General features: G+C 36.9%; 1 protein-coding gene across 5 annotated transcripts in view; it reads right to left on the bottom strand.

The window, feature by feature from the left end:
- Positions 1 to 27,057, bottom strand: part of Cplane1 (ciliogenesis and planar polarity effector complex subunit 1) — a 150,240-nt gene that overhangs the window by 7,470 nt on the left and 115,713 nt on the right. For all 5 annotated transcript variants that reach the window (XM_048802882.1, XM_048802883.1, XM_048802884.1 and 2 more), the window contains one exon: positions 16,593 to 16,682. In XM_048802882.1, the coding sequence (XP_048658839.1) occupies positions 16,593 to 16,682 (90 nt within the window). The remainder of the gene's footprint in view (positions 1 to 16,592; positions 16,683 to 27,057) is intronic.

Genomic DNA, 27,057 nt, shown 5'->3' with positions numbered 1-27,057 from the left:
AAATCCAACAATATGCTGTCTCCAGGAGACACATCTGATTGGAAAAGACATACACAGGCTGAAGGTGAAAGGTTGGGAAAAATCATACCATGCACACGGCCCTCAGAAGCAAGCAGGGGTGGCCATCCTCATAGCGAATAAAATCAACTTCAAGACTAAGTTACTCAAAAGGGATAAGGAAGGACATTATATACTGTTAATTGATTATCAATATTTATGCACCAAATAATGGTGCTGCGACGTTCATAAAACAAACTCTCCTCAAGTTCAAGAATCAAATAGATCACAACACAATAATTATGGGTGACTTCAACACACCTCTCTCACCATTGGACAGATCCTCCAAACAAAAGTTGAAGAAAGAAATTATAGAACTCAGTATCACAATCAATAACCTAGACTTAACTGACATATATAGAATATATCAACCATCATCAATTGGATATACTTTTTTCTCAGCAGCACATGGATCCTTCTCAAAAATAGACCACTTATTATGCCATAGGGCAACCCTTAGTAAATATAAAGGTGTGGAGATAATACCATGCATTTTATCTGATCATAATGGAATGAAACTGGAAATCAATGATAAAAGAAGGAAGGAAAAATCCTACATCACTTGGAAAATGAACAATATGTTACTGAATGATCAATGGGTTACAGAAGACATAAAGGAGGAAATCAGAAAATATAAACACAACATATCAGAATCTATGGGATACAATGAAAGCAGTTTTAAGAGGGAAATTCATTGCCTGGAGGTCATTCCTCAAAAAAATAAAAAACCAACAAATAAATGAGCTCACACTTCATCTCAAAGCCCTAGAAAAGGAAGAGCAAAACAACAGCAAATGTAGCAGAAGGCAAGAAATAATTAAAATCAGAGCGGAAATCAATGAAATTGAAACAAAAGAAACTATTGAAAAAATTGACAAAACTAAAAGTTAGTTCTTCGAAAAAATAAATAAGATCAACAGACCCTTAGCCATGCTAACGAAGAGAAGAAGAGAGAGAACTCAAATTACTAACATACAGGATGAAAACGGCAATATCACAACAGATGCTACAGAAATACAGAAGATAATTAGAAATTATTTTGAAACCCTATATTCCAATAAAATAGAAGATAGTGAAGACATCGATAAATTTCTTAAGTCATATGATTTAACCAGATTGAGTCAGGAGGATACACACAATTGGAACAGACCAATATCAATGGATGAAATAGAAGAAGCAATCAAAAGACTACCAACCAAGAAAAGCCCAGGACCGGATGGGTATACAGCAGAGTTTTACAAAACCTTTAAGGAAGAATTAACACCAATGCTTTTCAAGTTATTTCAGGAAATAGAAAAAGAGGGAGCTCTTCCAAATTCATTCTATGAGGCCAACATCACCCTGATTCCGAAACGAGACAAAGACACCTCAAAGAAAGAAAACTACAGACCAATATCCCTAATGAACCTAGATGCAAAAATCCTCAATAAAATTCTGGCGAATCGGATACAAAAACATATCAAAAAAATTGTGCACCATGATCAAGTAGGATTCATCCCTGGGATGCAAGGATGGTTCAATATACAGAAATCAATAAATGTTATTCACCACATCAATAGACTTAAAGATAAGAGCAACATGATCATCTCGATAAACGCAGAAAAAGCATTTGACAAAGTACACCATCCCTTTATGTTCAAAACACTAGAAAAACTAGAGATAACAGGAACTTACTTCAACATTGTAAAAGCTATCTATGCTAAGCCTCAGGCTAGCATCATTCTGAATGGAGAAAAATTGAAGGCATTCCCTCTAAAATCTGTTACAAGACAGGGATGCCCGCTATCACCACTTCTATTCAATATAGTTCTCGAAATACTGGCCAGAGCAATTAGACGAAAGAAATTAAAGGCATTAAGATAGGAAAAGAGGAACTTAAATTAATACTATTTGCGGTTGACATGATCTTATACCTAGCAGACCCAAAAGGGTCTACAAAGAAACTACTAGAGCTAATAAATGAATTCAACAAAGTGGCAGGATATAAAATCAACACGCATAAATCAAAGGCATTCCTGTATATCAGCGACAAATCTTCTAAAATGGAAATGAGGAAAACCACCCCATTCACAATATCCTCAAAAAAAATAAAATACGTGGGAATCAACCTAACAAAAGAGGTGAAAGATTTATACAATGAAAACTACAGAACCCTAAAGAGAGAAATAGAAGAAGATCTTAGAAGATGGAAAAATATACCCTGTTCATGGATAGGAAGAACTAACATCATCAAAATGGCGATTTTACCAAAAGTTCTCTATAGGTTTAATGCAATGCCAATCAAAATCCCAAGGGTATTTCTTGTAGAAATAGATAAAGCAATCATGAAATTCATATGGAATAATAAAAGACCCAGAATAGCAAAAGCAATTCTAAGCAGGAAGTGTGAATCAGGTGGTATAGCGACACCAGACTTCAAACTATACTACAGAGCTATAGTAACAAAAACAGCACGGTACTGGTAACAAAACAGGTGGGTGGACCAATGGTACAGAATAGAGGACACAGAGACTAATCCACAAAGTTACAACTATCTTATATTTGACAAAGGGGCTAAAAGCATGCAATGGAGGAAGGATAGCATCTTCAACAAATGGTGCTGGGAAAACTGGAAATCCATATGCAACAAAATGAAACTGAATCCTCTTCTCTCGCCATGCACAAAAGTTAACTCAAAATGGATCAAGGAGCTTGATATCAAATCAGAGACTCTGCGTCTGATAGAAGAAAAAGTTGGCTCCGATCTACATATTGTGGGGTCGGGCTCCAAATTCCTTAACAGGACACCCGTAGCACAAGAGTGTAAAACAAGAATCAACAAATGGGACTTACTCAAACTAAAAAGTTTTTTCTCAGCAAGACAAACAATAAGAGAGGTAAATAGGGAGCCTACATCCTGGGAACAAATTTTTACTCCTCACACTTCAGATAGAGCCCTAATATCCAGAGTATACAAAGAACTCAAAAAATTAAACAATAAGAAAANACCATTTGACCCAGCTATTGCCCTTCTCGGACTATTCCCTGAAGACCTTAAAAGAGCGTACTACAGGGATACTGCTACATCGATGTTCATAGCAGCACAATTCACAATAGCTAGACTGTGGAACCAACCTAGATGCCCTTCAATAGATGAATGGATTAAAAAAAATGTGGCATTTATACACAATGGAGTATTACTCAGCACTAAAAAATGACAAAATCATGGCATTTGCAGGGAAAGGGACGGCATTAGAGCAGATTATGCTAAGTGAAGCTAGCCAATCCCTAAAACACATGCCAGATGTCTTCTTTGATATAAGGAGGGCAACTAAGAACAGAACAGGGAGGAAGAGCAATTGCATGGTAAAGTAAGGAGACCCTCATTGTTATACAAAGTTACATATAAGACGAAGTGAGGGGAAAGGGAAAAAAAAACAAGAGAGAGAAATGAATTACAGTAGATGGGGTAGAGGGAGAAGATGGGAGGGGAGGGGGGATAGTAGAGGATAGGAAAGGTAGCAGAATACAGTCACTAGTATGGCAGTATGTAAAAACGTGGATGTGTAACCGATGTGATTCTGCAATCTGTATACGGGGTAAAAATGGGAGTTCATAATCCGCTTGAATCAAATGTACGAAATATGATATGTCAAGAGCTTTGTAATGTTTTGAACAACTAATAATAATAAAAGAAGCTCTTCATTTTACTTAATAATGATCCTAAAGTGCAACAATGATGATGATGGCAATTTGGATTATTAAAATAGTCAAGTGCTTCCTTTAAGTGAAAAGGTCAATTTCTTGACATAAAAAGGGAATTTAAAAAACCCCATATGCTGACATTGCTAATATATAGAGTAAGAATGAATCTTCTATGAAATTGTGAGAAAGGAAAAAGAAAAATTTGCTGGTTTAGCTGTCACACCACAAACTGCAAAGTGTGTAGTCACAGTAAATGAGAAGCACCTGACTAAGATGGAAAAAGCATTAAACTTTATCATATGTATGTATGTATATGAAAAAAACAGTATATATAAGATTTGGTTCTATCTACAACTTCATGCATTCATTGAGGGTCTTGAACTTTATCTACCTTAGATAAGAGTAGATGCATTCATTTCTTGATGAACACCTAGGTTGTTTCCGGATGTTGGCTATTATGCATAATGCTGCAATGAATGTTGGGAGTGTAGAAATCTTTACGTGGTACTGATTTAATACTTGGTCATTGGGCAGCTCTATTTTCAATTTCTTTGGAAAATTCTATATTGATTCCATAATGATTGCACCAACCTACATTTCTATCTACAGCATACAAGGGCTCCAAAGACTTAGAGTAAATAATACTTATTCTAAAAACTCCTAGCTTTGATCCAGATTGAAGTCCCCTGATATTTGTTTGCCATTGAGAGAATGATAGAAAAAGGAAGACCTTGTCTATTCTAAACATCACTGGGTTGAAAATTACCCTAAGACAAAGCAGAAACACCCTCAAAAAGGTCTATGTACCATATAAATATAGCACCTCTGTTTTTTAAAAAACTATTAAAAGTATCAGTTTCACATGCTTATAAATATTTTTAAATATTCATATGTATATTCTTTTGTTATACTATGGATTGAACCCAGGGGTGCTCTACCAGTGAGCTACATCTCCAACATTTTTAATTTTTATTTCTTAATTTTGTGACAGGGTCTTGCTAAGTTGTACCGATTGGCCTCAAATTTGGGATCCTCCTGCCTCAATCTCCCAAACTGCTGGAATTACAGATGTGTACCACTGCACCCGGCTCATAGTGATTTGATTTGCATTTCCTTGATGATTGAGCACCTTTTCATGTTCCTGTTGGCCATTTTTATATCATCTTTGGAGAAACGTATAATCAAGTCCTTTGCCCATTTCTTCAGATTATGTTTTCAGGGCCCGAGGATATGGCTTAGTGGTAGAGCATTTGCCTAGCATGCAAGAGAAGCTGGGTTCAATCTCAAGTACTGTTAAAAAAAAAAAAATCTGATTGTATGTTTCCTTACTATTGAGTTGTGTGAGTTCTTTATAAATCTTGGATATTAATTCCCTGATATATGGTTTGTTTGCAAATATTTTCCCGCCAAACTGTAGATTGCCTTTTCACTTTGTTGACGGTTTCTTTGCTGTGTGGAGGTTTTTTGGTGCAATATTCAAGGCCAATGTCAACTTTTCCATTTTCTTCTATGAATTTATGATTTTAGGTTTTTTACTTAGGTCTTTGATCCACTTTGAGTCAATTTTTATGGATGGTGTAAGAGAAGGGTGTGCTATAGTTTGGATCTTGAATGTCTCCCAGGACCGGTGCTGAAGGCCTAGTCCTCACCTCATGATACAAGAAGGAGGTGTCAGAACCTTAGGAAGTGCAGCCTAGTGGGAGGAAGTTAATTTGAGGGCATCTCTGCAAGGTGGCACTGTGACCCTGGCCCCATCCTGAGGTACGCAGCTTCCTCTGCCATAAGCTCCCACTGTGACAGAGTACACTCCCCACACAGAGGCAGTGGGACCATGCAAATGTGGATGAAGACTTCTGAATCCATGAGCCAAACACAGCCCTTTTTTCTTTATGCATATTTTGTCACAATGACAAAAAGCTAACATGGAATATTGGTACTGAAAAGTAGGGCCACCACTGGACTATAACCGATGATGTGGTTCAGAATTGGTTCGTGGGAAGAGTCTGGAAAAGTTTGGAGGAGGAGGTCAGAGAATGCCTAGAATGCTGCAAGCAGAGCTTAATGGGTGGTTCTGGTGGGAGTAGAATGGTGAGAGGAAAGTGGACAGTAGTTAGAATCACAGGTTTCAGACAGGTATGAGGACTCTTGGAAACTGGACTGGGTGCCACCAATGTTACATCATAAAGAATTTCAATTCCTTTTGTCCCCATCCTAAGATTTGATGTGAGGCTGAACTTAAGGAGGCTGATGGCTGAGGAATTTTCAAGGTAGCAAATCCTTTAGGCAGCAGCTTGGGTTTTGATGGCTACTTTTAGCCAGATTGATAGTGAGAACTGTAAGCAAACAACAAAGAGATGAAAAACTTGCAGCTTGGTGAGAAAAGCAACATGTTTACAGTTGCAGCCAAGGAGAGCATGGAGATTAGCACAGCTAAAAAGAACCAAGAGCATTTTGCACCAAGATAACAGGAAAGATGCTTTGTGGGCTCCTCAGGAATTGGCAGGACCTCTCCCATCAGACCCCACACATCACACTGCATATCATAATATCACAGGCTCAATAGTGTAAAAGTAAACTCACTTCAAAGCCAGTGCAGTGCCTCGTGCCAGAATGCCCAGTTAACTGGGAGGTTGAGGCAGGAGGATTGCAAGTTTGAGGTCAACTTGACAACTTAGGGAGACCTTGTCTCAAAATTGAGGACGGACAGCATGTGGCAGGTTGAGTCCCTGCAAGTAGCCTCTGACAGACTGATGAATAATGAAGCTGTTACTGTGAAGCCAGAGCTGCAATGGGACCCCAGGAAGTTGTGTTGCCAGAAACATGAAATGCCTTGCAAGGGAAGATGCAGGCAGGGAGCACAGCAAGTCCGAGACAGTGGGCTGCAACCAGCGATTCTCATTTGCAACTTACTTCATGCCACTGTGTGCCCTGCATGCCAGACATGGAGCTTTAAGATTTAATGTTTGCCCTGATGGGTTTGTTTTGCTTTGCTCTGAATCTTCCTTATTATTTTACTATTCTCTCATCCAGAATGGAAATGTTCCTGTAGTGTGCTCTTTTTAAGTCCTTTGAATATACACCAAAGAGAGGGATAGCTGGGTGGAATGGTGATTCCATTCCCTATTTTCCAAGGAATCTCTATACTGCTTTCCATATTGGTTGCACCAATTTGCAGTCCCACCAGCAATGTATGAGTGTGCCTTTTTCCCTACATCCTCGCCAACACTTACTGTTGTTTGTCTTCGTAATAGCTGCCATTCTGACTGGAGGGAGATGAAATCTTAGAGTGATTTTGATTTGTATGTCTCTAACTGCTAGTGATGATGAACAAAATTTTTTCATGCGTTTGTTGATTGATTGTATATCATCTTCTGAGAGTGTCTGTTCAGGTCCTTGGCCCATTTGTTGATTGGGTTATTTGGTTTTTTGGTGCTTAGCTTTTTTGAGTTCTTTATAGGGCCTACTTTTTCTTCTATTAGATGTAGGGTCTCTGATTGTATTCTTAAGTCCTTGATCCATTTTGAGTTGAGTTTTGTGCAAGGTGAGAGATAGGGGTTTAATTTCATTTTGTTGCATATGGATTTCCATTTTTCCCAGCACCATTTGTTGAAGATGCTATTTTTTCTCCAGTGCATGTTTTTGGCACCCTGTGTAATATAAGATAATTGTAGTTTTGTGGGTTAGTCTCTGTGTCTTCTATTCTGTACCACTGGTCTACCAGCCTGTTTTGGTGCCAATACCATGCTGTTTTTGTTACTATTGCTCTGTAGTATAGTTTAAGGTCTGGTATAGAGATGCCACCTGCTTCACTCTTCCTGCTAAGGATTGCTTTAACTATTCTGGGTCTCTTATTTTTCCAGATGAATTTCATGATTCCTTTTTCTACTCACATGAGGAATGTCATTGGAATTTTGATCGGAATTGCATTAAATCTGTATAGCGCTTTTGGAAGTATGGTCATAATATTAATTCTGCCTATCCAAGAGCAAGGTAGATCTTTCTATCTTCTAAGGTCTTCTTTGACTTCTTTCTTTAGAGTTCTGTAATTTTCATCATATAGATCTTTCATCTCTTTCATTAAGTTGATGCCCAAGTTTTTTTTTTTTTTTTTTTTTGAGGCTATTGAAAATGGGGTAGTTTTCCTCATTTCCCTTTCTGAGGATTTGTCACTGATATACAGAAATGCTTTTGATTTATGGGTATTGGTTTTAAATCCTGCTACTTTGCTGAATTCATTTGTTAATTCTAGAAGTTTTCTGGTGGAATTTTTAGGGTCTTTTAGGCATACTACAGGGACACAGCCTCATCAATGTTTATAGCAGCACAATTCACAATAGCTAAATTGTGGAACCAACCTAGATGCCCTTCGATAGATGAATGGATTTAAAAAAAAACTGGCATATATACACAATGGAATATTACTCAGCAATAAAAGAGAATAAAATCATGGCATTTGCAGGCAAATGGATGGAGTTGGAGAAGATAATGCTAAGTGAAGTTAGCCAATCCCAAAAAGCCAAATGCTGAATATTTTCTTTGATATAAGGAGGACGATTCATAGTGGGATAGGGAGAGGGATCATGGGAGAAATAGATGAACTCTAGATAGGGCAGAGGGGAAAGGAGGGGGCATGGGGTAATTAATGATGGTGGAATGTGATGATCATTATTATCCAAAGAACATGTATGAAAACATGAATTGGTGTGAATATACCATGTATACAACCAGAGATATGAAAAATTGTGCTCTACATATGTAATAAGAATTGTAATGCATTTCGCTGTTATATATAAATAAAAAAAGGAAAAAAAATGAACAACAACAAAAAAAGAAAGGAAATGTTTACCACATGCTGTTGTATTTTGGAAATATATAACTTGCTTTTTATTTTTTTAAACTTTTTCCATATTTTTATTGGTGCAGTACAATTATACATAATGGTGAGCTTTGTTGTTATATGTTCATACATGCACATGATATAACAGTATAATTTGGCTAACATCATTCCCCAGAATTTCCCCTTTCTTATACTGATCTATCTTTGATTTTCATGAGATCCCACTATCATCTTTTTTACTTTTTCCTCTTTCACATATGAAAGAAAATATGACCCTTGACTTTCTGAGTTTGACTTTTTATTGAACATAATGTCTTTAAGTTTCATCAATTCTCCTGCAAATGACACAATTTCATCCTTCCTTATGGCTAAATAAAACTCCACTGTGTATATATACTACATTAACTTTTTTTTCCTTTTTTCCTTCTTCTGCTTTTTATTTTTATGGGATTTCTCAGCTCAGTTTGCCTTAAAATCTCACGAAACTATGGACTTGGACGTTTAAAATGCATTTTAACTTAGTTTTTTGTTTGTTTGTTTGTTTGTTTGTTTTAAGGAAGGGTCCTGCTGTGTTAGCCAGGCTTGTCTCCAACTCCTGAGCTCAAAAATCCCCCCACCTCAGCCACCCAAGTGTTGGAATCACAGGTACGTACCACCACATGTGGCTTGGACTTAGACTTCTGAAAAATGCTGGAGCTATTCAGAATTTGGGGACTCTAGGAAGATAAAGTGAGTGCATTTTGCATTGTGAGGTGGACATGAGCCTCTGGGGCCAGGGATGGAAGGACACAGTTTGAGTCTTTACTGTCTCCAGAAGGCCCACCTACTGCAGGCTGGCTCCCGACCCTGTGGCACCAGTAGGAGGCGGTGGAGTCTTAGGTGATGGGGCCTAAAGGGAGAAAGCAAGGAAGTCCGGTCACTGGAACATTATGGAGAAATGGGGACCTGGTCCCTTCTTCTCTTTCACTCCTAGCTTCCATGAGGCATACAGCTCCCCCCGGCCCCAGGTGCTTCAGCCATGAATGACTGCCTCAGAATAGGCCCAAAGCAACTGGGACAAACAACTGTGAACTGAAATCTCTGAACCGTAAGCCAAAATAAAATTTTCCTTCTTGTAAGTTGAGTATCTCAGATATTTTCACAGTGGTAGAAAGAAAGGACTAACACAGGGTCCGATTTCTTTTGAGTGTGGAAATCTTGTTTTCCAAGTATAATTTCCTGAAGAGACCATCCTTTCCACATTGTATCTCTCTGTATCTCTCTGGTTCCCTTGTTGAAAATTAGTTTGCCATATATGTTTGGATGTATTTATGAATTTTCTCTTCTGTTTCTCTGGTCTGTGTGTCTGTTTTTATGTCACTACCATTCTGTTTTGATTACTATAGTTTTCTAATATAATTTTATTTATTTTGTGGTGCTGAGGATTGAACCCAGGCCTTCATACATGCTCAGCAAGTGTTCTGTACCCAAGCTACACACTCAGCCCACAATGTAATCTATTTTTAAATCAGGAATGTAAGGCTTCCCATTTTGGTTTTTGCCTAGAATTGCTTTGGCTACTTTGAGATTTTTTGTAGTTCCATACAAATTTTACAATTGTATTTTCATTTCTGATAGGGATTTGCATTGAATCTAGATATTGCTTTTGAAAGGGACTGTATTGAATCTATATTTTGCGTTAGGTTCTATGGACATTTTTACAACATTGTTTAATCTATAAGCCTGAAATATCTAGACTTTTATTTGTATCTTTTATAATTTCTTTCATCGGTATTTTATAGTTTTCAGTGTACAGGTCTTTCATCTCCTTGGTTAGATTCATTCTTTAAGGGTTTTTTTAATGCTATCGAAAGCAAAACTTTTATTTTATTTGTGGTCCTGGGGATCCAACCCAGAGCCTCATTCCTGCACAGCAGGCACTACCACTGAGCTATATCCTCAGCCCCTGAAACTGTTTCCTTGGTTCATTTTTGGCTAGTCATTGTTTGTATATAGGGATGCAGTTAATTTCTGTATGCTGATTTTATATCCTAAAACTACTCACTTCATTTGTTAGACCCAAGTTTTTATTTAGTGGAGTCTTAGAGGTTTTCTACATATAGAATTATGTATACTTCTTCCTTTCTGATTTGGATGCCTTAATACTAGCAAGAGTTGTCTTAAATAGAAGAGTTGAAAGCATGTTCTTACTTTTACCAGATCTTAGAGGAAAAGCTTTCAGTTTCTCCACATTGATTATCATGCTAACCTAACTGTGAGGGATTTTTATAATAGCCTTCATTAAATTGAGGATGTTTTCTTGTATTCCTAGAATGTAAACAAGTTTTTATCAAAAAAAGATGTTGAATTTTTCAAATGTTTTTCCTGTGTCAGCTAAGATGATCACATCTTTCAATCTGCTAATATGATATATCACATTACTTGATCTGTGTATGCTAAAACAGCCTTGCATGCAGGGATAAATCCATCTTGATAGAGATGTATAATTTTTTTGGTGTACTGTTGAATTTTATTTGCTAATATTTTATTGACAAATGTTGCATGAATGTTTATGAGTGATATTGGCCTGTAGTTCACTTGTGCTTCCTTTGTCTGGCTTAGGCATCAAGGTGATGGTGGCTTCACAAATGTGTCAGGAAGTATTTTCTCTAGATCTATTCTTGGAAGAGTTTATTACGTATTAATATTAATTCTTCTTTGAAAGTTTGACAGAATTCAACTGTAATGCCATCTAGTTCTAGATTTTTCTGTGTTAGAAGGTTTCAAATTACTACTTCTATCTTTTGGCTTGTTATTGGTTATTTCAGGCTTCCTATTTATTTTTTCCTGACTCAATTTTTGTTTTTTGGTTTTTTGTACCAGGGATTGAACTCAACGAGCACTTGACAGCTAAGCCACATCCCCAGCCCTATTTTGTATTTTATTTAGAGACAGGGTGTCACTGAGTTGTTTAGCATCTGGCTTTTACTGAGGCTGACTTTGAAACTTTGATCCTCCTGTATCAGACTCCAGAGCTGCTGAGATTACAGGTGTGCGCGCCACTGTGCCTGGCCCTGACTCAACTTTGATAGGTTGCATTTTTCTAGAAATTTATCCATTTCCCTTTGTTATCAAATTTATTGCTGTAAAATTGTTCACAATAGTCTTTTATGATCCTTTTTATTTGAGGTGTCACGTTTCCAGTTTTGTTCCTTACCTTACATATTTGAGTCTTTTCTTAATCCAGCTAAAAGTCTGTCAATTCTATTTTTTCAAAAACCAGCTTAGTTTTATTATTTTCCCATGTTGTTTTTTTACTCTCTATCTCTATTCTGATATTTATTATTTCCTTCCTTCTGCTAAACTTGAGTTTGTTTCTCTTTTTCTCATTCCTTGAGGTGTAATGTTAGATTACTTAATTGGGATCTTTCATATTTTTTAATGTAGGCATTTATTGCAATAAAATTTTCCATTAGAACTGCTTTTGCTGCATCCTATAGATTTTAGTATGTTGTGTTTCCATTTTCTTTTGAAGATACTGTTAATTTTTCTTTTGATTTCTTCTTTGATCCATAGTTATTCAGGAGCATTTTAATTTCTACATATTTGTGAATTTTCCAAAAATTCTTCCTATTTTTGATATTTAGTTTCATTCTAGTGTGGTAAAGACAAATCCTCTGAGAAGGAAATGAGGAAAACTACCCCATTCACAATAACCCCCCCCCCCAAAAAAAAATTGGGAATAAACTTAACAAAAGAGGTGAAAGATCTATACGATGAAAACTACAGAACCCTAAAGAGAGAAATCAAAGAAGACCTTAGAAGATGGAAAGATCTACCTTGCTCTTGGATAGGCAGAATTAATATTATCAAAATTACCATACCTCCAAAAGCACTATATAAGTTTAATGCAATTCCAATCAAAATTCCAATGATATTCCTCATAGAAATAAAAAAAAGCAATCATGAAATTCATCTGGAAAAATAAGAGATCCAGAATAGCTAAAGCAATCCTTAGCAGGAAGAGTGAAGCAGGTGGCATCACTATACCAGATCTTAAACTATACTACAGAGCAATAGTAACAAAAACAGCATGGTACTGGCACCAAAACAGACTGGTAGACCAATGGTACAGAATAGAGGACACAGAGACCAACCCACAAAACTACAATTATCTTATATTAGACAAAGGTGCCAAAAACATGAACTGGAGAAAAGATAGCCTCTTCAACAAATGGTGCTGGGAAAAATGAAAATCCATATGTAACAAAATGAAATTAACCCCTATATCTCACCATGCACAAAACTTAACTCAAATGGATCAAGGACCTAGGAATCTGCATCTAATAGAAGAAAAAGTAGGCCCTAATCTTCATCATATAGGATTATGCCCCAACTTCCTTAATAAGACTCCTATAGCGCAAGAATTAAAATCAAGAATCAATAAATGGGATGAAATCAAACTAAAAAGTTTTCTCTCAGCAAAAGAAACAATCTGTGAGGTGAATACAGAGCCTACATCTTGGGAGCAAATTTTGACCCCTTACACATCACATAGAACACTAATCACTAGGGTATATAAAGAACTCAAAAAGCTAAGCACCAAAAATAAACCAAATAACCCAATCAACAAACGGGCCAAGGACCTGAACTTCTCAGAAGAGGATATAGAATCAATCAACAAATATATGAAAAAATGCTCATCATCTCTAGCAATCAGAGAAATGTAAATCAAAACTACTCAAAGATATCATCTCACTCCAGTCAGAATAGCAGCTATTATGAAGACAAACAACAACAACTGTTGGTGAGGATGTGGGGTGGGACTGCAAATTGGTGCAGCCAATATGGAAAGCAGTATGGAGATTCCTTGGAAATCTGGGAATGGAACCACCATTTGACCCAGCTATCCCTCTCCTTGGTGTATACCCAAAGGACTTAAAAACAGCATACTACAGGGACACAGCCACATCAAGATTTATTGCAGCACAATTCACAATAGCTAAACCTTGGAGCCAACCTAGATGCCCTTCAGTGGATGAATGGGTAAAAATAATGTGGCATATATACATAATGGAATTTTACTCAGCAATAAAAGAGAATAAAATCATGGCATTTTCAGGTAAATGGATGGCGTTGGAGAAGATAATGCTAAGTGAAGTTAGCCAATCCCCAAAAAACAAATGCCGAATGTTTTCTCCATATGAGGAGGCTGACTCATAGTGGGGAAGGGAGGGGGAGCATGAGAGGATTAGATGAATTCTAGTTAGGGAAGAGGGGTGAGAGGGAAAGGGAGAGGGTAGGGGATTATCAAGGATGGTGGAATGTGATGGACATCATTATCCAAAGTACATGTATGAAGACACGAATTGGGTGTCAACCTACTTTACATACAGAGATATGAAAAATTATGGTATACATGTGTAATAAGAACTGTAATGCAAAAAAAAGTACATGTATAAAAATATAAATTGGTGTAAACATACTTTATATACAAAGATATGAAAAATTTTACTGTATATGTGTAATAAGAATTGTAATGCATTCCGCTGTCATGTATTTAAAAAAATAAAATAAAACATGCTATGAGTTGAGGATGTCTCAATGGAAGAGCAATTGCTCAGCATGTACAAAGCCCTGGGTTCAAATCCCAGCACTTCCCCCACTAAAAACCAAAACAAAACAAAAATGAAACTCTTGATTTTAATTTGTCAAGACTTGTTTTGTGGCCTACAATATAGTCCCATGTATCTTGGAGAATGTTCCATGTGCACTAGAGAAGAATGTGTATTCTGCTGTTGTTGAATGGAAGGTTCTGTATGTATTTGGTCCATTTTATCTAAAGTGCTATCAATTTCTGCTGATATGCATTAGTATTGGCTTAATGTATCTGGGTTCTCCAATGTTATATGCATATATATTTATAACTGTTATGTCTTCTTGATGAGTCCTTTATCGTTAAGTAATGACGTTCGTTTTTTGTGATAGTTTCTGACTTAAAGAGAAATGTAATTTGATCTACATATAGTTACCCTTTGATCTACATATAGTTACCCTTTCTCTCTTTTGTACCATTTGCATAGAGTGTCTTCTTCCGTTCCTTCACTTTTGGTCTATATGTGTCAGTAAAAGCTTTCTAAGGTGAAGAAACCCAATAGCGGAAATCAGGCCAACAAATACACTCTTTCTCTAATGCAGAGTGGGAAATGACACTCACTTTCTTTGAACAAATTGCCAAACAATACCTGAAAAATCTAAAACCGAATGATAAACCTAAACCCATTACCTCTTCCACTCCTAAAAATAAAACCTTACTCCCTAGTGGCACATATCTGTAATCACAGCTATTTAGACAGCCAAACAGGAGTATTGCAAATTCAAGGCCAGCAAGCCAACTTAGTGAGATCCTATCAGGATCTGGGAATGTAGCATAGTCGGACACTTGCCTCAGACACACAAGGTACTGAGTTCAGTCTCCAGCATTGCAAAGCACCAACAAACAAACTAAAAATCTTGTTTCTCTTGCTGTACTGTGTCAATTAGTGGGCCACAGTCTAGTCAGCACTCAAGCCAGAAACCCAGAGTTATACTCATTGTTTTTTCTCTCAGAGGTAGGCTACCACTGGACAATGATCAAATACCTCATGCACTTCTATCTCTGAAGCTTTCATAAAAATACAATATAAACAGGGAACAGTTGCACACTCCTGTAATCCCAGATACCTGGGAGGTTGAGGCAACAGGATCACAAGTTTGAGGCCAGTCTTGGCAACTTAGATCCTGTCTCAAATTTTTAAAAAATAAGAAAGGTTGAAGATGTACCTTACTGGTACTAGATTCAATCCCTAGTAATACAGACACACACACACACACACACACACAAATTTACATATAATTTCCACTGCTTTTAAGGACAACATTGGGGACATTTTATCTGATGTACTAAACATTGTTAGATATTTGCTTAGAAAATAATTTAAAAATTACCGACGGGCTGGGGATGTAGCTCAGTTAGTAGAGTGCTTGCTCGCATGTACAAGGCCCTGGGTTCAATCCCTAGCACACACACACACACACAAAGATTATGGACTACTCTAAACTAGAAAATATTCTATAAAAGATTAAAATAAGAAACTGAAAGAAAAAACATCTAGCCTGGGATTATAAAATTAAAAGCACAGGAAATTAGGCTACTGGGATTCAAAGTGATCCTAATAACTAAAAAGCTTAGGTTTTAATGCATTCATGTGGAAATAATGGAAAAAGAGCCAAATAGAACATTGAGAAAATACAGCCATTCACATTAAGAACTTGATGAATGAGTTGAACATCAGATTGGAAATAGCTGAAGAGAAATGTAGTAAACTGGAAGATCTGCAATGAAAAGAGGTATCGCAGAGAAAAAGGCAGTTCTTTTCTTTAAATGTGGATAACTACAGACTTCATTAGATTAGTGTGGGGATTAAGTGAGATCATGTACATAAAGTGTTAACAAATTGGCAGAGTAAGCACTCTTTTTTCTTTTTTTTAATTTACGGCCACTCAACCACTAGAGCCACATACCCCCCCATCACAATTTTGTATTTTATTTGGAGACAGGGTCTCACTGAGTTGCTAAGTGCCTCACCTTTGCTGAAGCTAGCTTTGAAAACTGTTAACTACTATTTTTATTGTCCTACGGAGATCTGAAGGTCCCTGGACTTCTCTATGCCTCATTGTGCTCAGCTGTAGGACTGGGATAGCAGTACCCTGCCTATCTACCACAGTTCTTATGTACATTCTATTAGAGCCTGTATTTTGTAGGTGAGAAAAGTGAGACTTGTATAAATGGAATTGCAACTCTGTCCATCGTTACCAAGTAAGCAGTGAATTAGGATTTCATACAAATAAACTTTCCAAAGCCTTATCTCTGAAACACATCCTCCTGTAACTATACCCTTCAACCTGAAATCTACATTTGAAATTTCTAAGTCTGATTTGTGATTATTTAAAATTTACTATTAAATTTAAGAACGTTCTATTCTTTATTCCTTACCTGTTGGGAAGGTAACTGGAGACTGCACAGCCTTTCTTAGTGCCTCTTTGGCTCCACCAGCTCTTTTCTCTATGGGGAAATTGGCAGCTCCTATAAAATCAGACACAATTTTTGTAGTTCCATAAGAATATATGATTTTTCACACATCATAGTCTTAAGTTCTTTGAGGATAGAAACCTTCTGGAAGTTCTGATTCTGTTCAACAAGCCTTGCTTATAGTAGGTGCCCGATCAATATTGGTTGATCCCAGGGGCTGGGGATGTGGCTCAAGCGGTAGCGCGCTCGCCTGGCATGCGTGCGGCCCGGGTTTGATCCTCAGCACCACATACAAACAAAAGATGTTGTGTCAACCGAAAACTAAAAAAAAAATATTAAAATTCTCTCTCTGTCTCTCTCTCTCTCTCTCTCTAAAGAAAAAAAAATGTTTTAAAAAAAATATTGGTTGATCTGAACCAAGAAAGCAAAGTAAAGGTAAGTCAAGTGTTGTGGTTGTGGCTCAGTGGTAGACACCTGCCTAGCATGTGTGAGGCACTGGATTCGATCCTCAGTACCACATAAAAATAAATAAATAAAGTTATTGTGTCTATCTACAACTAAAAAAAATCATATATACATATATATGTGTATATATGTATATATGAATGAGAGTTATTTTTTAAAAAAGTAAGACAAAGGAAGAGGGGAAACTAAACTTTGGGACTTGATATCCAAGAGCACAACTATGGTCATTTTTCAAATGGCAAATGTGTTTCAGTAACATCTCTAACAACTGGAAAATCCAGGAGCACAATAGCCTGTTAGTAGTAAACACTCAGATAAAATGTCAAGTTAAGGGGCTGGGGTTGTGGCACAGTGGTAGAGTACTTGCCTAGCAAGTGCAAGGTCCTGGGTTCAATCCACAGCACAACATAAAAATAAATAAATAAAACAAAGGTATTGTGTCTAACCGGAACTAAAAAATAAATATTTAAATAAGTGTCAAGTTAAAATTTAGCAAGAGAATAATTAAGGTTTCTTAAACTCAAAGATTAATAGTAACCATTTGCCAAACATTACTTATAATCCTCAATGACTCTCAAGTAGGTTTCTTTCATTCATTCATTCATTCATAGATGGGGTTGGCCTTGAACTCCCAGACTCAAGTGATCCTCTTGCCCCAGTCTCCCACACACTGGAACTACAGGCATACAACATGGCATCAAATAACATAGGTTTGAAAACAATTTCTTTTTTCATGATTGAACCCAGAGGAGCTTTACCACTGAGCCATATCCTCAGCTTTTTTCATTTTTTATTTTAAGACAGGGTCTCGCTAAGTTGCCATGTCAAGTTGGTGAAAATGGCCTCAATATTTTGATCCTCCTGCCTCAGCCTCCCAAATTGCTGAGACTACAATTGGTGTACACCATGATGCCTGGTTAAATGAGGTAGGTTCCAAAAAGAGCATCTGAGGATATAAAATAGGCAGCAGAACTGGGAAATGAATCTAGGTCTTGATTCTAAAACCTAGAACTTCATTAAAGTGACAGTTAAGTTGGGATAATAGCTTGGCACATGGTAGTACTGTTGACACTGTATAAATGCTATGGTACCATCTATTAATATCTTTGAACATAATTTATTTACATTTAGCTATTTTTAGGTCAATCAAAGCTAAACAGCCATTTTTCATTTAGCCAATTATCCAAGTATTTCATTTGTTCCATGTAAGGGGTAGTACAAAGAGGAGGAAGAGAGTGTTACTACACTCTAGCATGGTTCACAACATTTTATAAGAAACTACAGCGTAAGACTTATTGTATCTCTTCCAGAGGGGCATAAACATGTTATTAAGGATTCAGAGACAGAAAAATAACTATTTTAGCCACCATTTACCACTAATCTTCACCGCAAACATGCAAGTTAAATATTAGCTTCAATTCAGAAATGATAATGCAGAATTTAAACAGAATATATCAGATTGGAAGAACTAAACAAGAGTAAGGATGCTTTTAAGATACAGAAGTGAGACACTATGAGTGTGAAAGTATAAGGGAGAATTTCAAATAAGGAATGCGAGTTCAAAAGCATAGCAGGTGGCTGGAAAATGAACACAGATTATATGAGGAAAAGAGACAGGAACACTTGGAAGATGGCCTGAGGCCAGGAAGGGTCTATACATATCTCTGAGCTTGTAGCAGATCACCTCACCTGGTATATTCAGCAAGAGCAGGTGGACCAAAAATTGGCTGAGGCCACACTACACAGTCAAGAGTGCAAGGTGGGAGCTGAGGATATAGTCAGTTGGCAGAGTGCTTGCCTTGCATGCACAAGGCCCTGGGTTCAATCCCCAGCACCATCAAAAAAAAAAAAAAACGCAAGGTAATAATGAAGAATTTTCATGGGGCAGATATGAGAGGAAGACACATTTCCATGTATTCCAAGACTTCCCTCAGATATTAAAAAATCATAGTAACTATAGAAAACATTCCACTGCTGTCGTGTATTTAAAAAAATAAAATCAATGACAGATAAAAAAAAATTAATAATGATAAATAAAGGCTGGGATGTATTAAAAAAAAAAAAAAAGAAGTGTCTGTTTCAGGACTAAGGTTGTGGCTCAGCGGTAGAGCGCTCGACTAGCTCATGCAAGGCCCTGGGTTCAATCCACAGCACCACATAAAAATAAATAAATAAAATGAATGTATTGTGTCCAACTACAACTACAAAATAAATATTTTAAAAAAGTGTCTGTCATTCATTTCCTCATTTATTAATTGGCGTGTGTGTGTTTGTGTGTGTGAACTTCTTTGAGTTCTTTACATATTGTGGATATTAATCCTGTGTCAAAAGAATAGCTAGCAAAGATTTTTCTCCCATCCTGTGGGTTCTCTCTTCACATTCTTGTTTCCTTTGCTATGCAGAAGCTTTTTAATTTGATGTCTTCCCATTTATTAACTCTTGGTATTATTTCCTTTAGGAATCCTATTGAGAAAGTCATTGCCTGTGCCTACATGTTGGAATGTTGACCTTATGTTTCTTCAAGGATTTTTGTGATTGATTTTTGTGTGAAGAAGATCATTGGTATTTTGATGCGGATTATACTGAATCTGTACATTGTTTTTGGAAGTATAGCCATTTTAACAATGTTAATTCTGCCTATCCATGAATATGGGAGGTCTTTTCATCATTTTTTGTCTTCCTCATTTTCATTCTTCAATGTTCTATAGTTTTTATTGCCCAGACCTTTCACCTCCTTGTGAAAGGAGATTTATTCTTCAGTATTTTTTTCTATTTCTTTTTTGAATGGTTTTATTTTCCTGATTTCTTTCTCAGCAGATTAATTATCGGTATAATGAAAATCTAATGATTTTTGGGTCTTTTCACATTTTTTATTGGAGTCTTATAGTTGTACATAATGATGGGGGAAAGCTATTGATTTTTGTATGCTGATTTTCTAATCTGCTACTTTACTAAATTTGTTTATTAACTCTAATAGTCTACTAATGGGGCTTTTTGGAACTTCTAAATACACAATCATATCATGTGCAAACAGTGATAATTTGACTTCTTCCTTTCCTATTTTTAATCCCTTATTTCCTTCTCTTGCCTACTGCTCTGGCTAGAACTTCTACTACTATATTAAATAAGAGTGGTGGGAGTAGACATCCACACATCCTTGTCTTATTCTGGATTTTAAAGGAAATGCTTTCAGTTTTTCCCCATTCACTCTGATGTTGGCTTTGGACTTGTTATATATAGCCTTGATGATATTGAAGTAGATTCCTTCTATCTCCACTTTCTTCAGTGTTTTTATCGTGAATGCATGCTGAATTTTGTCAAAAGCTTCCTCTGCATCTACTGAGATGACTAAGTCCTTAATTCTATTTTGTGATGAATTACATTTATTGATTTGTGTATGTTAAACCATGCTTACATCCCTGGAAAGGAACCAACTTGGCAATGTTGAATACAATTTGCTAATATTTTATTAAGATTTTTGCATCTAGGGGCTGTGGCTCTGATTCAGTGGTAGAGCGCTTGCCTCAAATGTGTGAGGCACTGGGTTCAATTCTCAGCACCATATATAAATAAATGAATAAAATAAAGGTCCATCAACAACTAAACAAATATTTTTAAAAAAGATTTTTGCGTGTATGTTCATCAGGGATATCAGTTTATAGTTTCCTTTCCTCGATGTGTTCTTATTGGTTTGAGTATGAGTTTGACACTGGCTTCATATAATGAATTTGGAACTGTTCCATCCCTTTCTATTTCATGAAATAATTTGAGAAGCACTGCCTATCCATGAATATGGGAGGTCTTTTCATCATCTTGATGTTAGTTTTTTTTTTTAATATTTATTTTTTAGTTGTAGCTGGACACAACACCTTCATTTTATTTATTTATTTTTATTTAGTGCTGAGGATCAAACCCAGGGCTTCGCTCGCACGTGCTAGGCGAGCGCTCTACCGTTGAGCCATAACCCAAGCCCTTGATGTTAGTTTTTATTTAATTGTCTGGTAGAATTCAGCTGAGAATACACCTGGTCCTGGGTTTCTCTTTGTTGAAAGGCTTTTTATTACTGCTTCTATCACATTGCTAATTACTGGTTGGTTTAGATTTTCTATGTTCTCTTGATTTAATTTTGGCAGGTCTCGTGTGTAGAAACGTATTAAGTCTTTCAATTTATTGGAGTATAAATTTTCAAAGTATTCCCTTAGTGATCTTTGGATATCTGTGATGTCTGGTGATTTCTACTTTTTAATTTCTAATTTTATTAATTTGGGTCTTCTCTCTTTTTCTTTTGGTTATTTTGGCTAAGGGCTTATCAATCTTGTTTATCTCTTCAAAGAACCAACTCTCCATTTCATTGATCCTTTGAATGTTTTTATTGTTAATTTCACTGATTTTTACTTTGATCTTAATTATTTCCTTCTTTCTACTGTCTTTGGAATTGGTTTGTTCTTTTTCACGAACCTTAAGATATATCACTCGGTTATTTATGATCTTTCTGATTTTCCTATGTAGCCACTCATATTTGTAAACTGATTTCTTAGAACTGCCTTCATAGTGTCCAGAGGTTCTGGTATATTGCATAACTATTATTACTTCATTATAAGAACTGTTATATATGTGTAATAAGAATTGTAATGCATTCCACTGCTGTCATGTATTTAAAAAAAATAAAATCAATAAAAGATTAAAAAAAAGAATTTTTAAATTTCCTCCCTGGTATGAAATAAAATTAAAAAACAGAGGTGGGATGGGGATGTGGCTCAAGCGGTGGCACGCTCGCCTGGCATGCGTGCGGCCCGGGTTTGATCCTCAGCACCACATACAAACAAAGATATTGTGTCCGCCGAAAAACTAAAAAAATAAATTCTCTCTCTCTCTTTAAATAAAAAACAAAAAACAGAGGGACAGTGTTTTCTATCTTGAAATTTTAGTTTAAAATGAACAATGTGTTTTCTTACTATAATTCAATCAAAAAGCAAGAGAACAGGCACAGTAGAACATACCTTTAATTCAACTCACTCAAGAGCCTGAGGCAAGAGGATCACAAATTTGAGGCCTGCCTCAGCAACTTAATGAGACCTTGTCTCAAAATAAAAAGGGGTAGGGATGTAGCTCAATAGCAAAGATCCCCCGTTTAATCCCAACTTACCCTCCTCCAAAAAAAAGCAGGAGTTGGAGATCCAACATGGCAGCGGGCGTGGAGAGATCAAGTCTCTGACCTCTTCAGCTGCGTGGGCATAGGGAGTCGTAAACCGTCTAAATGCTGTTTGCTCAGGATCACTAGGCAATGCTGAGCTGACGTGGATCTGGGGCGAACAGTCTGGGCCTCTCAGAACACACACCGAGCCCGGATTGGCTGAATTCAAGCTCCCGTTCGCCTGCTTCTTGCAGACAAACTGCTGTGACTCAGCACTAAACGATCCCGCTGAAACAACTGGTCGGCCCTTCTGAAACTACGGAGGTTAATACCAACCGAGCCTTCATAGGCAGTGGCCACAGGATTGAAACGGGGCTTGGGAGAGCCAGTCAGGACCCACCCGTTGCATTGGTCACCCGGCAAAGGGAAACGAACTGTCGCCATTTGCATGGGATACCACCATGGCAGAGAACTGACGTCACCAGAATGCGGCGGAGGAGATAACTTCATTGAAACCAGCGGCGACAGGTGTGTAACCCCCTAGCCTTCCTTCTGCACACAACAGGGAAACCTTAAGGGCCCCTCCCAGCTCTCCCGTGAGCGCGATAGCCAAACCGAGGGAATCAGGAGTGGCGTGGAACTCCCGGCTACCGCTCCCACCAGTGCTGACAACTGAGGTCTCTTACACCAGCTACCGGGGGCGTGGCTACCACAGGGCTAGCAAAATTCGCTGAGTGTTCTCAGCCCCAAGCTCTACAAACTTAGGGTCTGAGGGAATGGCAAACAGGGAGAGTGTGCCCAGTCATTCATGAAAACAGGGCTCCCAGGAGCAGCAGACCTGGCGTGTAGCCAGTATTGTGGTGAGCATCACCGGTGAGCGGGGCCTGGCTTGAGGAAAAGTGGGGAAGTGACTAGACACAAGAGAAGGCCCTAGGCACTCAGGATTGGAGACCCGCCCAGTCTGGGAGGAGGAGCTGCGGCACAGTGATTGGTTCCCGCGTATTGAGAGGAGAAGCTTGGCCCGGTAGGCACAGCTCCACCTACTGGAAGAGAAGTTAATCAAACTTTAAGACTGCATTTATTAATTTTTTTTTAATTTGGTTTTTTTTTCATTTTCATTTTTTTGTTGTTGTTTTAAAAATTTTTTTTAAAGTTTTTTAATTTTTTAAATTTTTATTATTATTTTTTAAATTTAAATTTTTATTTTTTTATTATTTTTTTTTAAATTTTTTTTCTTTTGTAATTTTCTAATTTTTTTTTGTCTTTTCATTTCTTTTCAATTTTCTTATTCCCCCTTCCTTGAATTCTACCTACTTACTCTCATTCTCTTTAGTGACTTCTTCCCTTCCCTCCTAATACCTTTCCTCCCAAGCATCAAATAAATTTATAGGAGTAAACAGTAACTCAGCAGTCAAACAGAACAAGAAGTAACATGAGCAGCATGAAAAAGCAAGGAAGAAAAGGAGTACAAACAATGCAGGACAGCCTAAATATTCAGGAGGACCTAGAGGCATCAGAAAAATGGTCAAATAAAGAACTCAAGGAATACCTTAGACAGATGGAATGGAACCTTAAAGAGGATATGAGACAGCAAATTCAAACAGTGAAAGAACACATTGAAAATGAATTACATAAACAGATAAAAGAAGAAGTTAAGCATCTTTATCAGGAGATAGAGATTATAAAAAAAATCAAACAATAATTCTAGAAATGAAGGAAACTATAAACCAAATTAAAAACTCAATTGAGAGTATCACTAACAGAGTGGAGCAAGTAGAAGCCAGAACGTCAGATAATGAAGACAAAATATATCATCTTGAAAAGAGTCTAGCCAACTCAGAAAGGCTGGTAAAAAATCACGAGAAAAACATCCAAGAGATATGGGATAACATAAAAAAACCAAACTTACGAGTCATCGGGATAGAGGAAGGTATAGAGATTCAAACCAAGGGAATGAGTAACCTGCTGAATGAAATAATTACAGAAAACTTTCCAGAAATAAAAAAGGAAACGGATATACAAATTGTAGATGCATACAGGACACCGAGCACACAAAATCACAGTAGACCAACGCCAAGACACATTGTTATGAAGATATCCAATATACAGAACAAAGAGAAAATATTAAAAGCTACAAGAGAAAGGAGGCAGATTACATTCAGGGGTAAACCAATAAGGTTAACAACGGATTTTTCATCACAGACGCTGAAAGCGAGAAGATCCTGGAACAACGTATTTCAAACACTGAAAGACAATGGATGCCAACCAAGAATTCTGTATCCAGCAAAATTAAGCTTCAGGTACGACAACGAAATAAAAATCTTTCATGATAAACAAAAGCTAAAAGAATTTGCAGCCAGAAAACCAGCATTGCAAAGCATCTTGAGCAAAACACTACACGAGGAAGAAATGAAAAACAATAACCAAAACCATCAGTGGGAAGTGCCTCTATAAAGACAGAGGGCGGGGGGAAAGCTAACCATGGAGAAACAAACTAAATTAAAAAAAAAAAAAAAAGAAGATGATAAATAATCAAACATGGCTGGAAGTACAAACCATATATCAATAGTAACTCTAAACGTTAATGGCTTAAACTCTCCAATAAAGCGACATAGGCTGGTAACATGGATTAAAAAAACAAATCCAACAATATGCTGCCTCCAGGAGACACATCTGATTGGAAAAGACATACACAGGCTGAAGGTGAAAGGTTGGGAAAAAATATACCACGCACACGGTCCTCGTAAGCAAGCAGGGGTGGCCATCCTCATATCGAATAAAATTGACTTCAAGACTAAATTAATCAAAAGGGATAAGGAAGGACATTATATACTGTTAAAAGGAACCATTCACCAACAAGACATAACAATTATCAATATTTATGCACCAAATAATGGTGCTGCGACGTTCATAAAACAAATTCTCCTCAAGTTCAAGAATCAAATAGACCACAACACAATAATTATGGGTGACTTCAACACACCTCTCTCACAATTGGACAGATCCTCCAAACAAAAGCTGAATAAAGAAACTATAGAACTCAATATCACAATCAACAACCTAGACTTAACTGACATATATAGAATATATCAACCATCATCAAGTGGATATACTTTTTTCTCAGCAGCACATGGATCCTCCTCAAAAATAGACCATATATTATGCCATAGGGCAACCCTCAGTAAATATACAGGGGTGGAGATAATACCATGCATTTTATCTGATCATAATGGAATGAAACTGGAAATCAATGATAAAAGAAGGAAGGAAAAATCCTACATCACATGGAAAATGAACAATATGTTACTGAATGATCAATGGGTTACAGAAGACATAAAGGAGGAAATCAAAAAATTCTTAGAGATAAATGAAAATACAGACACAACATATCGGAATCTATGGGACACAATGAAAGCAGTTTTAAGAGGGAAATTCATCGCTTGGAGGTCATTCCTCAAAAAAAGGAAAAACCAACAAATAAATGAGCTCACACTTCATCTCAAAGCCCTAGAAAAGGAAGAGCAAAACAACAGCAAATGTAGCAGAAGGCAAGAAATAATTAAAATCAGAGCGGAAATCAACGAAATTGAAACAAAAGAAACTATTGAAAAAATTAACAAAACTAAAAGTTGGTTCTTTGAAAAAATAAATAAGATCGACAGACCCTTAGCCATGCTAACGAAGAGAAGAAGAGAGAGAACTCAAATCACTAACATACGGGATGAAAAAGGCAATATCACAACAGACACTACAGAAATACAGAAGACAATTAGAAATTATTTTGAAAACCTATATTCCAATAAAATAGAAGATAGTGAAGACATCGATAAATTCCTTAAGTCATATGATTTGCCCAGACTGAGTCAGGAGGATACTCACAACTTAAACAGACCAATAACAATAGATGAAATAGAAGAAGCAATCAAAAGACTTCCAACCAAGAAAAGCCCAGGACCGGATGGGTATACAGCGGAGTTTTACAAAACCTTTAAGGAAGAATTAATACCAATACTTTTCAAGTTATTTCAGGAAATAGAAAAAGAAGGAGCTCTGCCAAATTCATTCTATGAGGCCAACATCACCCTGATTCCGAAACCAGACAAAGACACCTCAAAGAAAGAAAACTACAGACCAATATCTCTGATGAACCTAGATGCAAAAATCCTCAATAAAATTCTGGCGAATCGGATACAAAGGCACATCAAAAAAATTGTGCACCATGATCAAGTAGGATTCATCCCTGGGATGCAAGGATGGTTCAATATACGGAAATCAATAAATGTTATTCACCACATCAATAGACTTAAAAATAAGAACCATATGATCATCTCAATAGACGCAGAAAAAGCATTCGACAAAGTACAGCATCCCTTTATGTTCAAAACATTAGAAAAACTAGGGATAACAGGAACTTACCTCGACATTGTAAAAGCTATCTATGCTAAGCCTCAGGCTAGCATCATTCTCAATGGAGAAAAATTGAAGGCATTCCCCCTAAAATCTGGAACAAGACAGGGATGCCCTCTATCACCACTTCTATTCAATATAGTTCTCGAAACACTGGCCAGAGCAATTAGACAGACGAAAGAAATTAAAGGCATAAAAATAGGAAAGGAAGAACTTAAATTATCACTATTTGCAGATGACATGATTCTATACCTAGAAGACCCAAAAGGGTCTACAAAAAAACTACTAGAACTAATAAATGAATTCAGCAAAGTGGCAGGATATAAAATCAACACGCATAAATCAAAGGCATTTCTGTATATCAGCGACAAAACTTCTGAAACGGAAATGAGGAAAAACACTCCATTCACAATATCCTCAAAA

This window comes from Marmota marmota, unplaced genomic scaffold (genome assembly GCF_001458135.2).
Source record: "Marmota marmota marmota unplaced genomic scaffold, marMar, whole genome shotgun sequence".
NCBI lineage: Eukaryota > Metazoa > Chordata > Mammalia > Rodentia > Sciuridae > Marmota > Marmota marmota.
This window is presented reverse-complemented; position numbering and strand designations above follow the sequence as displayed.